The sequence below is a fragment of the Rhinoderma darwinii genome, chromosome 7 (genome assembly GCF_050947455.1).
Source record: "Rhinoderma darwinii isolate aRhiDar2 chromosome 7, aRhiDar2.hap1, whole genome shotgun sequence".
Classification (NCBI taxonomy): Eukaryota; Metazoa; Chordata; class Amphibia; order Anura; family Rhinodermatidae; genus Rhinoderma; species Rhinoderma darwinii.
The window spans coordinates 108,594,903-108,613,451 of NC_134693.1; the positions used below are offsets into that span (position 1 = coordinate 108,594,903).

Here is an 18,549-nt window from a genome sequence, read left to right on the forward strand (position 1 = left end):
ATCGGCAGCGCGGCGGTGGTTTGGGATCTGTCCTGCCTTTGTGTTCTCCTCAGTCTCTGCCTAGATGCACTACGTAGGCATCCTCTACATCAGGAATAATTAATTTCATATTATCTTGTGTCAAAGTTAGGTAGTTCTTATGATTAACTATGTCAGTTATTCTACGTTTCCACCCTGAGAGTGCCATACTCTGTTGTACTACGTTGGGCTTTTTCATGATTTTATGATATTATGACTGATTGGTTGTTTACTGGCCCCATACAGGACCTTGACGCAGTCTTTACTCTTGTCATATCCGCCGCAATTTTTTTTCTTTCTCTGTCCCATTGTGAAGGTTGCGTACACTGTTTTATTTTATTTATACATGCTTGTATATTTTAGCTTGGTTATTTCATAAAATATTTATTTTTAAACGTATACAAAAAGTTTGTGTTTTTGTCCTCTATAGGTTATTTATATTCGTGTTACACGTACCATTACATTAAGGGCCATCCTATGTTTGGTTTTCTTTTGTAGATTCAACCTGATAATTGATGAGAATAAGCAGTTGAAGTTTTCATTTGAAGAGGGAGCAACATTTATTATTATTCTGCATAAAGTTTGGAAAGATCACCCTCTACACAGGGATTTCTTAGGCTTTTACACTTTAGCCGATCATAAATTCTCTAAAGGAGTTCATGGACTGCTAGGTAAGAGATTTATGTTCCACTATGGATTTTATGTTTTGTTAATCTTTTTCTTTTTTTAATATGTTTCTTTCTTTGGTTTCATTGAAAAGGTTTTATAGCATTCATTTCTGAATGAGCATCAAGTAACGGTGCGCTAAATTTGCATATTTATTATGCTGAAATAGATCTGTGGATAGGGGCTACAGGCCGGGGATGTACAACCATGTAGTAGTAGTTTATATAGACACGGTTCTTTTTGGCTTTAGCTAAAAAGCAGGCATTAGGGCTAAGCAAGGTATCAAGTCTTAGTCATAGTGGTAGTCTAGGCACGTAAAGTTTGCACAGATTAATATTCTGACCAAATTCTGCCAGCTCCAACCTCAATCTGAGATAAACGTATACTTTTATGCGCCAATATATTATGCCAACTACATTATACAGGGTGGGCCATTTATATGGATACACCTAAATAAAATGGGAATGGTTGGTGATATTAACTTTCTGTTTGTGGCACATTAGTATATGGGAGGGGGGAAACTTTTCAAGCTGGGTGTTAACCATGGTGGACATTTTGAAGTCTGCCATTCTGTATCCAACTTTAGTTTTCTCAATGGGAAGAGGGTCATGTGACACATCAAAATTATCGAGAATTTCACAAGAAAATCAATGGTGTGCTTGGTTTTAACATTACTTTATTCTTTCATGAGTTATTTATGTCATTATGGGTGTCAGGTCCGAGCATTCCTAGATGAACAGTTTCCTGGAAAGTGGATTGGTCGTCGTGGGCCAGTTGAATGGCCCCCTAGGTCTCCCGATCTGACCCCCTTAGACTTTTATCTTTGGGGTCATCTGAAGGCAATTGTCTATGCTGTGAAGATACGAGATGTGCAGCAACTGAAACTACGGATACTGGAAGCCTGTGCTAGCAGTATCTTCTGCGGTGTTGCTATCAGTGTGTGAAGAGTGGGAGAAGAGGGTTGCATTGACAATCCAACACAATGGGCAGCACTTTGAACACATTTTATAAGTGGTCAGAAACTTGTAAATAACTCATGAAAGAATAAAGTAACGTTAAAACCAAGCACACCATTGTTTTTCTTGTGAAATTCTCGATAAGTTTGATGTGTCACATGACCCTCCTCCCATTGAAAAAACTAAAGTTGGATACAAAATGGCCGACTTCAAAATGGCCGCCATGGTCAACACCCAGCTTGAAAAGTTTCCCCCCTCCCATATACTAATGTGCCACAAACAGGAAGTTAATATCACCAACCATTCTCATTTTATTTAGGTGAATCCATATAAATGGCCCACCCTGTACATTAATAACCAGCACATAAACTAATTATGTAATAGAGAAAATCTAGACGTCCAAAGTGGGCACTGCATGTTATCGGTAGCCTTGATAATAGGAGTCTGTAATATGTAACCTAACATTGCTGCCATGTTTAATTATATATTAAACAGTAAAAATCCTATTATTTTTTGCCTTAAGGACAATTTTTCCATGGTATTGACTATGAAATTTCCAATATTCACAAAACGTCTGACCCTGATAAACCAGATGCAACCATGAAAGTGAAGGATAAATTGCTAACAGTAACAAGGTAAATTATGTTTTACTTGTGATCTCCTGTTTCTTCCATGAAAAAAAGATGACCAGCTCTCAGTAACATCAATGCTACCTAGTACTTATTTATTTACCAGTAACATCAATGCTTCCTAGTACTTTTTTTTTTACCATGGTAGAGGTAGGCGGCCAGTCTTTACATATTGGTTTCAACGGTTGATAAAATCTCAAATGATTTCAATGACCCAAGACCCTGGCATTACAAGGCAACTGCTAACCACTGAACGACCATATTGCCCCCATTTCTAGTAGACAGATTTATATTTTTTTATTTTTTGCAGATTGGGCTGTATGAAAAAAATTGCACATTTTATGTTATATGTCATTCTAATATTAAAGTTGGTGCAAGTCTAGTACATTCTGATGTAATATAATTGTATTTTTCATTTTAGGGGCATGCAGAGAGAATATATATATGGCAGCACAGATAGCAGTAAAGTACCTTGCTGGTTTGTTCATTCCAACGGAGAGGGGTTGATTGACGGAAGTCACACAGATTACATTGTGCAAGACATCTTCAATATGGTTTAAAAGAAAAACTTATGATGCAATTTTTGCTTTTTTATCAGCTTGACTTAGTCAAGTTATACTTGAATTTATCTAACCCACATTATTAGGTAGCAGAAAGCAGTCTGGTTTACACAATTCCCCTATCTACATCGATTAGGAAATTCCTAGATTCAGAAAAATATAAGACTCTGTTCACACTAGAGTTATGGCTTCATTTAAAATCAGTTTTCTAACGGATCAAAGCGGACAGTTATCGACCCTACTGACTTTAATGTGATCCATCAGGATCCAGTATTTTTGACAGGAAGAAAAGAGCCGTCAAAATTACAGAAAAGATTGACCTGGGCAGAACCCCAGAATGGTAATGTGAACAGAGCCTTAACTATTATGGGTTGTATAAAGTACAACAACCCTTTTAATAATGAATGTATCCAGACAATGTATACAATATTATTCCTGTCCTGTTCTCAGCTGGCTGAGCAATGATTTAATAATTTAATAATGCTGAATAAACATGTTTTTGAAATTTTGTATGTAACTACATCTCCTTCATGCATATTATAAATTGGACATTCTCTCATAAACAAAACCGGGTCAAAGAAGACAGATCTATGAATTAGTAAAGTCTTAGTAAAGCAAGAGTGAAATGACTAAAAAAAAATGAACACTTCACAAATATAAATCTACAACATCAGAGAATTGTATCAGTGACAGATTCAGTAATCATTTTGCTGGTGGTAAAATATTACAGAATAACTGCTGAAAACTCAGTACACACGCTCATTCCTCATATGTTACAATCATAGTTGCTTGGGAAACTGAGATCTACTCTACTGTTTGCACAGACCTCACTGGAGTTATCATAGCTGTCCCTGTGGCTACTTGTGTTACAGAGAGAACAAGGTAGCCACCAGTAAATTTATTTTCCTGACTAGCAACATAATTTTTTTTTACCAATTGGAGCTTTTATATTGTTATTCAGAGACCAGAATTAACGTTGTGCCTTCCTTCTTTCCATTATGTCACAGTAAGACACAAAGACAACTAATGGAGCTCGACAGAGTAAGGACTTTCCCTATACTACTCCCCATACCCCTTCTGGACCTGTGTCAGTATAACATGGCGGGTGGGGGAGATTGTTACAGACAATCCAGTGTCTGTAATATTACATTGTAGTAAAAGCTGTGTAAAATATATTCGCTTTGGGAAACACTACCATTAATGAAGACATCCTGGCACTTTATTCAGGACTAGATCCCTCTTTAAACATCTCTCAGTCAGGTACTTCTGCAGATTGGAATAGACAAGCCCGGAAACCTATTGCTGTCAGGATCAGTTCACATCTACAGTTTTGTCTCTGTTCACATCTGCATTGGAGGCTCTGTTATAAGTCAATTGGGTCAGTTGTACAGCGCATCCAGTAGACCGTTGCGGCTTCCGTTGTTAAACATTGCCTGCATTTGCATATTGGCCGCAGTGGTCATTTTCTGTAGCAGACAGATATTATAGTGTAGTATTCTGTGTGAAGTTACAGCCTCTAGGTGTCGTCTGTGTCCACCCCCTGTTGTCAAGCAAATTCCATCTCGTTAAGGGGAACAGGAATAGGGAGCAGGGGCTAAGAGTAGATACAGACTATGCCCATAGAAGTCTATGGAGAGGGCATGGTGGAGCATGAGGAGAGAGCAGAGTGAAAGACACACATAGACGTGCTGTAGTGTAATGGAATCACTATTTGAGCAATTCCCCAGAGTGCAAGTTATGGAATTGCTCTGTAAGCGATTCCCCAAAGGCAGCTGGAGACTGTCTGCAGAAAGCGTGCAGGTAATCCACTACCTCAAGTCCGTCACTACTCTGATCAGCAGAGTCTAAGGCCACTCTATGGTCTTCACCAGAGCCCACTGCAAGGCAGGTTGGATTTGGCTGCATAGAACCCAGACTTAAACACCAATGCGAACGTCTAGTGTTAAATGACCCAAACATTTCAAATAAAATGTTTTTTTTTATTGAGACATGATTTAAAAATACAAATAGTACGTGATTTGTGGCCTACTCTCCTATGTGGATACAGCAGCTATTCTCTCTGCTGCGAGGGAGCGTCGCTCTATTATATACCAGGAAGTAGAGCTTTAGTTCTACCAGGACTTGACACCTACAACGCTGGCAAAAAGGCGCCAATTGAAACCACTTCTAGAGGCCTTGCGGGCATGCAATATTCAATACACCTTGCTCTTACCTTTTGGCCTGGCTATTCTACACGATGGTAGACGGCTTACGATTCATACTCCGTCTGGTCTAGACGGGATCTGGCCGATCTTGGATATACCACCGGTTGAAGTGGCTTCTTGGTTACCGACTCCAGACGTAGAGACTCTACCTTCCCTTCCGGGATTTGCACTTTGGACTGTAGTGCGTAAACCTAAATCTCCAAAACGCAAGAAGTCGGCGACAAGGGACTTCCAATTACCTACCTGATGTTGATACGTGGGTTTCTGATAGATACTGGTAGTGAGTCACTAGAAACTTAAAGGGAACCTGTCCCCAGCATTTCACCTATTAAACTTTACTTATCCCTCACTGGCCCCGCTGCTATCAAAAGTTCATTGCCGTTATCCCCTCTCCTAAATACCTCCTCCGACTGTAAATAACGGTCTGCAAACATTTTGCGGCTTTTATCATAATAATCCGGTGTCCCTTTGTGCGCACACCCCAGAAGAGGACATCAATGCACAAGTGCGGGATTTTGTGTGCTGGGGGAAGGCGAGGAGCTGTCAATCAAAAGTAAGAAGGCGGAGTAAACTCTGAAAGACTTGAGGAATGAAGATATCACTCTGTTCAGCAAATGAAGATTTGACTCTTTTATGCTCATTAGCATATGGTGTGAGAACACTAAAAGACTGAATACTAAAGCTACAGAGCCGACTAAGAAGACAATTATAGGTTATATAGAAATTATTTTTTACCCACTACCATACAATGTCCTGTCACCTACCACTGGATTAAACGCGATGTCACACAAATAGCGCTGTGAAGGGTCGGATAAGTGAATTGTATACACTGTTGTAAGTTGCAGCCGGGCACTGAACACACTAATGAATACCAGTCACACTTATGGATTGATGTTAAAGATTTATTTATGATTTTTGTGGATCAAAATATATGGTGGTAAAGATGATGTTATACAAGATCCAGCAAAAACTATGGAATATGTCACAGAGACCAGAATTAACTTTGTGCCTTCCTTCTTTCCATTATGTCACAGTAAGGCACAAAGACAACTAATGGAGCTCGACAGAGTAAGGACTTTCCCCATACTACTCCCCATACTCCTTCTGGACCTGTGTCAGTATAACATGGCGGGTGGGGGAGATTGTTACAGACAATCCAGTGTCTGTAATATTACATTGTAGTAAAAGCCGTGTAAAATATATTCGCTTTGGGAAACACTACCATTAATGAAGACATCCTGGCACTTTATTCAGGACTAGATCCCTCTTTAAACATCTCTCAGTCAGGTACTTCTGCAGATTGGAATAGACAAGCCCGGAAACTTATTGCTGTCAGGATCAGTTCACATCTACAGTTTTGTCTCTGTTCACATCTGCATTGGAGGCTCTGTTATAAGTCAATTGGGTCAGTTGTACAGCGCATCCAGTAGACCGTTGCGGCTTCCGTTGTTAAACATTGCCTGCATTTGCATATTGGCCCCAGTGGTCATTTTCTGTAGCAGACAGATATTATAGTGTAGTATTCTGTGTGAAGTTACAGCCTCTAGGTGTCGTCTGTGTCCACCCCCTGTTGTCAAGCAAATTCCATCTCGTTAGGGGGAACAGGAATAGGGAGCAGGGGCTAAGAGTAGATACAGACTATGCCCATAGAAGTCTATGGAGAGGGCATGGTGGAGCATGAGGAGAGAGCAGAGTGAAAGACACACATAGACGTGCTGTAGTGTAATGGAATCACTATTTGAGCAATTCCCCAGAGTGCAAGTTATGGAATTGCTCTGCAAGCGATTCCCCAAAGGCAGCTGGAGACTGTCTGCAGAAAGCGTGCAGGTAATCCACTACCTCAAGTCCGTCACTACTCTGATCAGCAGAGTCTAAGGCCACTCTATGGTCTTCACCAGAGCCCACTGCAAGGCAGGTTGGATTTGGCGGCATAGAACCCAGACTTAAACACCAATGCGAACCTCTAGTGTTAAATGACCCAAACATTTCAAATAAAATGTTTTTTTTTATTGAGACATGATTTAAAAATACAAATAGTACGTGATTTGTGGCCTACTCTCCTATGTGGATACAGCAGCTATTCTCTCTGCTGCGAGGGAGCGTCGCTCTATTATATACCAGGAAGTAGAGCTTTAGTTCTACCAGGACTTGACACCTACAATGCTGGCAAAAAGGCGCCAATTGAAACCACTTCTAGAGGCCTTGCGAGCATGCAATATTCAATACACCTGGCTCTTACCTTTTGGCCTGGCTATTCTACACGATGGTAGACGGCTTACGATTCATACTCCGTCTGGTCTAGACGGGATCTGGCCGATCTTGGATATACCGCCGGTTGAAGTGGCTTCTTGGTTACCGACTCCAGACGTAGAGACTCTACCTTCCCTTCCGGGATTTGCACTTTGGACTGTAGTGCGTAAACCTAAATCTCCAAAACGCAAGAAGTCGGCGACAAGGGACTTCCAATTACCTACCTGATGTTGATACGTGGGTTTCTGACAGATACTGGTAGTGAGTCACTAGAAACTTAAAGGGAACCTGTCCCCAGCATTTCACCTATTAAACTTTACTTATCCCTCACTGGCCCCGCTGCTATCAAAAGTTCATTGCCGTTATCCCCTCTCCTAAATACCTCCTCCGACTGTAAATAACGGTCTGCAAACATTTTGCGGCTTTTATCATAATAATCCGGTGTCCCTTTGTGCGCACACCCCAGAAGAGGACATCAATGCACAAGTGCGGGATTTTGTGTGCTGGGGGAAGGCGAGGAGCTGTCAATCAAAAGTAAGAAGGCGGAGTAAACTCTGAAAGACTTGAGGAATGAAGATATCACTCTGTTCAGCAAATGAAGATTTGACTCTTTTATGCTCATTAGCATATGGTGTGGGAACACTAAAAGACTGAATACTAAAGCTACAGAGCCGACTAAGAAGACAATTATAGGTTATATAGAAATTATTTTTTACCCACTACCATACAATGTCCTGTCACCTACCACTGGATTAAACGCGATGTCACACAAATAGCGCTGTGAAGGGTCGGATAAGTGAATTGTATACACTGTGGTAAGTTGCAGCCGGGCACTGAACACACTAATAAATACCAGTCACACTTATGGATTGATGTTAAAGATTTATTTATGATTTTTGTGGATCAAAATATATGGTGGTAAAGATGATGTTATACAAGATCCAGCAAAAACTATGGAATATGTCACAGTATATAATGTAGTATCAGTAGGGGGTGGTAAATCTGTATTCCAGAAACACAGGAAGAGATGACATGTTCTCCTGTTCTGGGCCTGGTCTTCTGGGTAACATTGATGCACCGGTAACCACACTGATGTCTCTTCTGTGACAGATGTAGAAAATTTTAAGTCTCGCCATTAGGATACTTGTAAGATGGCGGGTTCTGAACTTGGTTTTTATTGGCATTGATATTGATGGTCTGTTTGTATCTGCTGACTTGTTCTGGGGGGAGAAACACACAACCCTATTAAATATTCATCATTCAGGCTGCTTAAGAAATATAGAGAGGACATATCTAGAGGAACTTACCTTTCTATCAGCAACGATGGCGGCTCCTCCGGTGACAGGGAGCGCAGTTCTCGCCAGATATACTGCGGAATTGATGCTTATGCTGCAAGAGAAATATTTGCTATTAATGCTCTACTAATGTGTGTTTCTTAGCAGGCACAAAATATACACTACATACCTTGAAGATGGTTGATCCAAGCGGTGGGTTTGATCTAAAGCTGCGCTGTTCAGGATGTTACAGGAACTTTATGATGTTCACAAGGGTGGAATCATTGTTTTATGCACCTGAGATGCTGAATGTTCTTTAGGAGTCCTGCAAGATGCCAAGTAATGTCTTACATCAGTAACAATGTTCCTTGTATCTATCATGTTTGCTTAGAAGCTAATGCACCATATAATACAGTTTATCCATCCATCCTAGTGGCAGGATTCTTTAAGACACTTCAAATGAGGACATTTTTTTACTTTTCTATGCCAGTTTTTTTACGTAGAAAAGTTATAAACGGAACAAAAGTCACAATTTGCGGTAAAAATTTTGACCTGTGTAGTTTCTGCGCTTCCGCACTTTTCTAAAAAGTGGACAGAGAGTAGCTGAAGGAGCAGAGCCACCAGCAGCCGACAAATTTATCATAATAACATGTATTATTAGTTTTTATGGTGTGGGCGTTTTAATAAATTAGGCACATTTTACTCCAAGTTTTTTTATATTAAGACCGGTGTATGAAACGTCAGTCTTAATGAATTCCCACCAATCTATTTATACTACATACATGCTTACAGTTTTTTTTCTAAAACCCATAACCTTCATTTAGAAATTAAAGAAATATCTGAATACAAGAAAATTGAACTAGAAGATAGAGTTACTTATTTACAATTTGATTATGTTGGTTGATAAAATAAATTACTGATACAGAGGAAGACTTAAGAGATGGAAGAACATTCTCACAGCAAACATAATAGACAAGTACAATGCTCTCACCTTATGTGCTGTAAGGACATGAACAGACGCAGCTACTTTTTTTGTCCTAACCTCCTAATGCCCTTCAAATAGATCTTGCGGTCAAAGCGTCCACCAGCCAAGGGGATGCTGGAATAAGAAATATATTGATGTAAGACATATGATAATGTTAGCAGGTAACCACACAATAATTGTTTAGTTTCACATCCTATATTACTCCAGTACTGTCACCCAGGTATACAGGCACCTGCCCCAAAGTGTGAGCTCTGGCTATAAGGTCCATGTAGTAATGGCGGCTACTGAAAGGATCATACCAACAACATGGACATGACTTACTTATCTGAACCAGGGCTGAGCTTTACTTCAAATATGCCAAAAACGGGTCGGTGGTCTGAGGTCTTCAAATCAGGGCAAGAGTCGTATCTCAGGACTCGCACATCTCCCTCGTATTGGCTTTTAAACAACACCCTGTCCTGTAGAGGTCATGAAAATAACAAATATCATCAGTGCAATCATATTATAATTTATTTATAAAACTTATAGCATCATAGACTGAACATTTCGGCTTATTTTATTTAAGTAATATAAATTTTCTTGCATTTTAGGTTTGACTTCGTCACACAGATTTAATGAAATAAGTATCTTTGAGCCATGCTAGGCGAAGACATATTACACTGGGAGACTGTGATGACAAACTCACTACAAGTAAAATGGACTGGATGTTCGTAAGAATTATTCCTCCATCTATAATAACAATTCCTTACCTTGGGCGAGGGGAGTTATTATATGAAAATCTATGCATGAAATCTATTGTTTCTTTAGCTCTGTAGACCTGGAAATAAGATATCTTACCGTATATGATGGAATTCTCTGCTTTTCTGATGTATCGTAGGTGTCTGTGCCAATGTCGAACTTATAAGTGGGAAGGAATTCAATGGTGTGCTCCTTAAACCCTACAAATATGGACCCTTAAGTTAAAAGAAAAAAAAACATGTCAGTATTAAAAACGTGCAAGAGATGTAGGTCTATATAAGAATTTGGGGAACATATCAACCATCATGACAGTGATTTGTATTGATCTGTCGAGGTGTATGTGGTAATAATACAGGCTGAGGAGTGATAGAGATCTGTCTACTAGTAAATGTACCGTTGTTCTTGGCTTCATTCAGATGGTCGTGTTTGAGGAGACTGGACATATCTCTTCCTTTAATGTTCTTCAGAAGAGATTCCACGTTTTTTCTATCCTCTTTCAGTTGAAAATTAAGGTCCCCAAACCAAAAAACTCGATCAAAGCGGCTGGTGACGTCCACTGTAGAATGAAATAAACACAGGAGACAATTAGACCACGTGACTGCATTAGACTCAATGGAGATAAATAGAGAGATAAAGGAATCGATAGGTTCAACCACATAAGTGATATTCACAGGCATTGGAGTTTATTCTTTCCGGAATAATTTGAGGCAGACGGAGACCCTCAGTGATGGTTTTATAGTCCTGGATCCTCTTGTGGACTGCCCCAACTGCCAACAAAAATATACATATCAGTAAATGTGACCTCCTGGAATTTAGTACAACCACTATATTTAAGTTTTCTTTGACAATAGGTTTCTTTATCTTATATTATCTAAGTATCATATCTACTTCTTGGGCTGTGTAGTCTGAATGTTCCCTCAATAATTAATTTTCTGCAAATAGTGTTTATTTTAGGATATCTATTGACATTTTAGAAGATGTGACTGGTGGAGTTCCATGATGTGGGTCCGCACTCTGTACACCAGACGCACTGATATTTCTGTTACTGTAAATCTAAGACACATTCATTTTCTTGACAGAGGATAATGTATTTCTATAGCGGTCTGTAGAGGACATTAGGCCGTTAATCCTTCCACTATTACTTGTCTCTCATTACATAGAATAAATTTGATGGATTAGAAGAAGTTTGAGGAATGAGGAAGAACTTTTAATTTTACACCAAAACATTAATAGTACAGATCTTTTCATATCATTTCATATATTCCAGTTTATTATTAAACAGCAGATTTTTTTTATACCCAGTAAAACTGTACATAGTCATATATTAATAACAGACATACTTACATCTCATATGGGAATTAATAAACAAGAATGATGTCCCAAAGACGGTGAAGGCAACACCCAAGGCTCCTTTAGTTTTGACATGGTGGAATAGCCTGGTTGTTACATGGGTGTGCTCTACCTCTGTATAGGAAATGAAACACAAGAAGAAGGGTCAGTGGTTAATAGTACAACATGCAACAATGAAACAGAGATAGTTTCCTCTTAAACGCTGGAAATATTACTACAACACCATTTCACACTTTGTAACTGTGGATTGATCTCCAAGATCTCCAATATTCCACAGTCAAGAATCTGAGAGTCGAGATCGCAGACATCTAGTTCTAATGACTAAATAAGATGTTCCAACTAATGACTTCAACTAGAACTTATTATGTAAATGTAGGAAAGTAAATCTTACCTGAGCAGAACCAGATCAGTTCCCGTCGAATAAAGATGGTAAGATACAGGACTCCGAGCCCAGATGAATGGTATAGCACGTAGTGCGGACCAAGCGTCTCCTGTAATTTTATCTCCCATTCCCGTCTACAAGAAGACACAATTTCAAGTTTACATATTAATAAATGACACCAGATTAAAATACTCAACTCATCTATTAAACAATCAATATTATAACCTCTGAGGTTAAATAGGAAAATTTATGAGTGATCCTACAATAAGTACAAGGTCGAGAGAGAATTTCAATCAGCCGACCTGTAGTCCATCTGCAGACATAGGCTGGTGTAAGACAACCTGAGAAGACTTACCTGTTTGGACATCCTTCCTGAACGCCAATTACGTAAATGTCTTTGGTGTCATCTGATGGCAACAGCAGATCCTCTAGATTTTCTGGGAACTCCTGCTCAAAATATGAAGATATTAATAATGTATACACAGAGCACCAACCAAACTGACATCTTCTATATCACCTACAAAAAATTATATCTGATCGAATTGGATTTTAGTCTTTATAGACTATGGCTAGGGCTGCAGTCTTAGGATCGGAGGAATTGCCATTCCAAAGACATAGGTTACTAGTTTGACAGTTTGCAGTGTGTGCAGCAACATTGATTGGCCCAAATGTTTAGAAAATTTGGGCCTAGGGTAGGATATAATAAGTCTATGTGATATCCAACTGCAAACTGAAGAGACATGATTACTGACCCAATTTATCCAACTTTAGATCAAACACACTGATGGGTCACAATAGATAATGTACAGTACTTCTCACCTTTCCCTCCATATTCCAGGTGGCAACGTATAATCGCAGCCGTCTATTTGGGAAACAGCGATCCAGTTCTTTAGCGCCAATCACAGCGCTGCTACCCAAGCTCCTGATTGCGCTCTTCTTGGTGTTCTTTGAGTCAATGTCACAAGGTTTGCTGTGACTTGGATCGCTGGATTTTTCGGCTGACATATCTTTGATGTTAGAAAACTTCTGGAGCGAGATGTTAGGCTCCTCCATAGTTGGTATCTCTTTCATCAGATTTCCATTATCAGGAATCTGAGAGACATGATATTTTTTTGTTTTTTTCCAAAACGGCATGGTTGGTTAATAACCCGGGTGCAAAACTGCACCAATGTCCGTGGTAGAAAACCAGGAGACAGTAAAGATTGAATTTAACTAATCGCCTCTAGTTCTCTGAAAATAGGACAAATCGCTGACCGTAAATGCAACACAGTAATCCAACAGTGTCAATCCAACAGCAAGATCTAGAATGACCATAGAAAGAAATAGTTAGCGAAAAAACTCTAAGCAAACCAGCTGGAGAAATTAGTTATAAAAGGGGTATTCCAAGTACAGGATCTGGTCAATCAGAAGTATTTGAAGATCACATTGCTTGGGGTCTTGGGGCTTGTACCCCCTGTGAATGACATTGCTTGGTGTTTGGATGTTCCAACAATGTATTGGTTGTTAAATTGACCATACAGTATGACATTTCCGGGGTTTATGTAATTTTTATACTAGTAATTATTAATAATAATAATAATAATAATAATAATAATTGTGTATTTTACATAAATAGAGAACCTAAAATGCATAATCAGTAATTCCCTAGTAAATATTTATTACGTGAATTACTCCTGTTATAAACTGAAGGGTTCCTATGATAAGTTCTCAGGGCTGCAGGACATTCACATTCCCTTTCTTTGTGGTTGCTTTATCAATTTACCAGCAGAATACAGATGCCAATTTTTGTCTGCAAGCTGCATTCTGTCTCTGGAGCAGAAGTCACAGGCCGCCATATTGCCACTTAGCAATTTCTTAGTATATTAGTATAAGTATTCCAAATATAAACTAAACTTTAAATGGCATGCACAGCAGAATTATACCTAAGAATAAAATATTCATTATGAAACTGATAGATGAGACTCATCTAGAGACGTAGCGCTGATAGAGTACTTACCGGTCACATCCAACTGATGAGTGACAGCTCTGTGGCAAGCACCATAGTATATACCGAGGCATTGTGACATCACAATAGCTATACCCGGGGTGAGTTGCTTTTATGACCACAACAATAATTTGCATATTTCAATATGGATTTATCATTATTTTTAATAGTAGTGACATCACAATAGATACACCCAAGGTACACTATATGGCCAAAAGGATGTGGACAGCTGACCTTCACACCTATATAAGCTTTAATATGAAGTTGGGCCCCCTACTGTGCTTGTTGCAATTTTTGCCCATTTAATTAAAAGAGCATTTGTGAGTTCAGGCTCTGATGTTGGGGTCAGGGCTCTGTGCAGAGAGTCAAGTTCCTCCACACCAAACTTATCACTCCATGTCTTTATGGAACTTGCTTTGTGCAAAGGGGCAACGTCATACAGGAACAGGGAAGGGTCTTTACCAAACTAGTACCACAAAGTCAGAAGCATGCAATGGTCTAAATAGTCTTTACTTTACCATTCACTGGGAATAAGGGGCCTAGCCCAAACCATGACAAATATCCCCAGACCAGTTTCAATTCCCCACTAAATAATTTTTATATCATTTGATCAAAATTCAGAATTTAATTAAATTGTTTATAATTATTTCTGGTGAACCTACACTAATATAAGGAAATATAGTCCCGAAAATATACAGTCCCCTAATATGACCAAATTGAAATGTCTCCTTTACAAGTGGTAGACATAATGATAATAAGGGAACTAACATTTTGGCCATTTACCCTGCAAATCTAAGATACTTGAGCAATTTAATTGCACACCAATACTAATACCATATTACTACCACTATCACACAATATCTTCTAGACATGGAATAATTCAATGTTCCTAATAAAACAAATTGATTAGCGTGAAGTACAGATGTAGCATTGATAGATTACTTACCGGTCACATCCAACTGATAGTGACAGCTCTGTGACCAACATTATTGTTTATACCCAAGCTCTGTGACATCACAATAGATATGTGCTTTTATGACCACACCAATAATTTGCATATTTCAATATGGATTTACTATGATTTTTTATAGTAGTGACATCACAATAGATATACCTGGTGTGACCTGCTTTTATGACCACAGTTATAATTTGCATATATCAGTATGGCTTTACCATTGATTTTATTGTTTGATTTTTATGTACATTTTTAATGCAGTTTCTATATTCATAATGTTTGTCTGTGGTCAGACTCTCACCCAGTACTGCCAAGATTACAGCTCAGGAATAGAATTAAATCCCATAATATATTATAAAAGACAACCTTGGGTAAGAATGGACTTCCATCTAGATTGCCCATACCTGTGACCATAGTGTCCAGCGAGAAAATGCATCAGGTCTCTGCATATCTAGACTCTGGATCCGTTGCTAATTTCATCCGTAGAGAGACCTGGTGGATCTTCTGCAATTACCCACCACCCCTCTGGAGAACCCGTTGACAGTTGCTTCAGTGAATTGACTACCTTTGCCAGACCCAGTTATAGCTGTGACCAAGCCGCTGAGGCTCCAAGTGGGAGCCCTTCACTCCGAACTTCTGCCTTTCTATGCGCTATCCAAAGCTGTTAACCCTGTGTTGCTGGACCTGCCTTGGCTCCGACTGCATGCCCCAGTTCTGGACTGGAATTCTGAAGAGATTCTCCAGTGGGACCCTGAATGTCAAGGTCGTTGCCTGGTGCAGATTCGGTCGCCCAGCCTTCGCTGCCTCGGTCATTGGCAGGATTGCCGAGTCATTATGCAGCATTTTTGGACGTCTTCAGCAAGAGGGAGGCGGAGACATTGCCTCCACATCGGGCATATGATTGTCCTATCGAGCTGATTCCTGGTGCATCCCTTCCCCGTGGTAGGGTATATCCTCTCTCTTTGCCAGAGACTATGTCTATGTCCGCCTATGTGAAAGAGAACTTGGAGAGGGACTTCATACGGAAGTCTTCCTCCCCGGCTAGAGCCGGGTTCTTCTTTGTCAAAAAGAAAGATGGCTCTCTTCGTCCTTGTATTGACTACAGAGGTCTCAACCAAATCACGGTGAAGAATAAATATCCGTTGCCACTGATCTCTGAACTGTTTGATCGTATACGTGGTGCCAGGATTTTTTCTAAACTAGACCTGCGTGGTGCTTACAACCTAGTCCGGATTTGCCAGGGTGATGAATGGAAGACTGCATTTAACACCCGTGATGGACACTATGAGTATCTAGTAATGCCCTTCGGCCTGTGTAATGCTCCCGCGGTCTTCCAGGAGTTTGTGAATTACATTTTCCGTGACCGCCTCTATGTTTGTGTAGTAGTCTACCTGGATGACATCTTGATTTTTTTCTGCAGATCCTATAACGCACCAGAGACATGTCCGTCAAGTTCTGCTACGATTAAGGGAGAATCGTCTGTACGCCAAGCAGGAGAAGTGCGTGTTTGACAGAGATGCTCTACCCTTCCAGGTCTACATCGTCTCGAATCGACGTCTCGAGATGGATCCTGAGAAGGTAAAGTCTGTTCTGGAATGGTCATGTCTTCAAGGCTTGAGGGCCATACAGCGCTTTCTGGCATTCGCTAATTTTTACAGGCAGTTTATTCCAAACTTCTCTTCACTGACTTCTCCCAACCCTAACCTTACTAAGAAGGGTATGAACGCCAAGGTGTGGACTCCCGAGGCATTCAATAGCCTGAAGAGTGCCTTCACGTCAGCCTCTATCCTCCATCATCCGGATGTCTCTCTGCAGTTCTCGTTGGAGGTGGACGCATCCTCTGTCGGTGCTGGTGCACTCTTGTTCCAGAGAGGTACCAAGGGCAAGTCATGGGTATGTGGATATTTCTCCAAGCTCTTCTCTTCCGCAGAACGCAACTACTCGATTGAGGATCGGGAGTTACTGGCCATCAAACTGGCCCTGGAAGAATGGAGACATCTATTAGAGGGCGCAGCTCATCCGATCCTGATTTTTACAGACCACAAGCATCTGACCTACCTCCAGACGGCCCAACGGCTGAACCCTCGTCAGGCCAGGTGGTCACTGTTCTTTACAAGGTTCCAGTTTGAGCTCCATTATCGCCCGGCCGACAAGAATGTGAGGGCCGATGCCTTGTCCAGGTCTTTCGAGACGGAAGACACCTTGGAGACTCCACAGAATATTATTGACCCGTCTTGCATTATCTCTGTCAATCCCCTGCAAGTTGGGGACATTCCTCCAGGGAGGACTTTTGTGCATCTTGCTGATCGTAGAAGAATCCTCCGCTGGGGACACTCCTCTAGACTGGCAGGTCACGCTGGGGTCCGTAAGACCCAGGATCTTATTGCTCGTCATTTTCTGGTGGCCCACGCCGCCCAAGGACATTATGGACTTAGTTTCTGCCTGTTCTGTATGTGCAGCCAACAAGGCCGCTCACTCCAGACCTGCTCGTCTGCTCCAGCCATTGCCATTGCCATTGCCTGTGCCCAATGCTCCCTGGCAGCATATAGCTATGGACTTTGTTAAGGACCTGCCTCTCTCTGCTGGATGCAGTGCTGTCTGGGTGGTGGTGGATCGATTTTCGAAGATGGTCCACTTCGTTCCTCTGACCGGTCTTCCTTCTGCTCCTCAGTTGGCCAAGCTGTTCATCCAACACATCTTTCGCCTGCACGGCTTGCCGCAGAATATTGTATCTGATCGGGGGGTTCAGTTTACCTCGAAGTTCTGGAGAGCCCTCTGCGGACTCCTCGGTGTGAAGTTGGAATTCTCATCAGCCTACCATCCTCAGTCCAATGGTCAGGTCGAGAGGATTAATCAGATTTTGGAGAACTACCTACGCCACTTAATTTCCAAGCAACATGATGACTGGGTGCAGTTGCTCCCATGGGCAGAATTCTCCTATAATAATCACATCAGCGAGTCCACAAGGAATACGCAGTTCTTCATTGTTTACGGCCAGCACCAACTAATTCCTCTCCCGGTGCCCGATACTTCCGAGGTACCAGCGGCTGACTCCACATTTAGAGACTTTCTGCAGATCTGGCAGCAGACTCAATCCTCCATCCTAATGGCAGTCGACCACAAGAAACGGAAGGCTCACACAAGGAGAAGAGAACCTCCTCAGTTTCTTCCTGGCACGAGGGTCTGGCTGTCTTACAGGAATATCCGATTAAGGGCGCCATCATGCATATTTTCTCCCAGGTTCCTCGGACCCTTTGAGATCCTACAACAGATCAAACCTGTCGCCTATAAGCTTCGGCTGCCTCCTACCCTCAAGATCTTCAACTCCTTCCATGTATCCCTCCTGAAGCCGGTGGTCCTGAACCGCTACACCAAGACTCCTAGCCCTGTGGTTGCCTCCAGTGGCCCTTTCGACACCTTTGAGGTTCCAGAGATCCTGGACACCAAAAAAGTGAGAGGAAAGACCTTTTATTTGGTGGATTGGAGGGGGTTTTGTCCTGAAGAAAGGTCTTGGGAGCCAGAGGAGAACCTCAATGCTCCTGCTCTTCTGAAGAAGTTTCTCTCTTGCTCTGGTCCCAAGAAGAGTGGGCGTAAGAGG

At 41.0% G+C, this 18,549-nt stretch overlaps 2 protein-coding genes across 2 annotated transcripts in view; one reads left to right on the forward strand and one right to left on the reverse strand.

Annotated features, from left to right (window-relative positions):
• Positions 1 to 3,308, forward strand: part of LOC142658084 (inter-alpha-trypsin inhibitor heavy chain H3-like) — a 58,894-nt gene extending 55,586 nt beyond the window's left edge. Inside the window, 3 exon segments of the mRNA XM_075833804.1 lie at positions 517 to 689; positions 2,164 to 2,275; positions 2,691 to 3,308. Coding sequence (XP_075689919.1) covers positions 517 to 689; positions 2,164 to 2,275; positions 2,691 to 2,829 — 424 coding nt within the window. The 3' untranslated portion in view covers positions 2,830 to 3,308.
• A 4,837-nt stretch (positions 3,309 to 8,145) lies between these two features.
• LOC142657316 (phosphatidylinositol polyphosphate 5-phosphatase type IV-like) lies at positions 8,146 to 13,308 on the reverse strand. Its single transcript, XM_075832341.1, has 12 exons — positions 12,832 to 13,308; positions 12,368 to 12,459; positions 12,022 to 12,146; positions 11,625 to 11,744; positions 10,952 to 11,047; positions 10,675 to 10,836; positions 10,380 to 10,495; positions 9,864 to 10,000; positions 9,549 to 9,656; positions 8,748 to 8,882; positions 8,591 to 8,672; positions 8,146 to 8,503 (listed from the first exon to the last, which is right to left on the reverse strand). The coding sequence occupies exons 1-9, from the start codon at positions 13,144 to 13,146 to the stop codon at positions 9,581 to 9,583; spliced, it is 1,239 nt and encodes a 412-aa protein (XP_075688456.1). The 5' UTR covers positions 13,147 to 13,308; the 3' UTR covers positions 8,146 to 8,503; positions 8,591 to 8,672; positions 8,748 to 8,882; positions 9,549 to 9,580.
• Between the last annotated feature and the right edge of the window lie 5,241 nt (positions 13,309 to 18,549).

Bases quoted from the DNA above. Each gene is read 5' to 3' on its own strand.
- LOC142657316 (XM_075832341.1), bottom strand. From the start codon at position 13,146: ATGCCGTTTTGGAAAAAAACAAAAAAATATCATGTCTCTCAGATTCCT. The intron at 11,745-12,021 runs GTAAGATTTACT...TTTCCTATACAG, and splicing joins ACTGATCTGGTTCTGCTCAG to AGGTAGAGCACACCCATGTA. The intron at 10,001-10,379 runs GTAAGATATCTT...TGACCTCTACAG, and splicing joins AGAGAATTCCATCATATACG to GACAGGGTGTTGTTTAAAAG.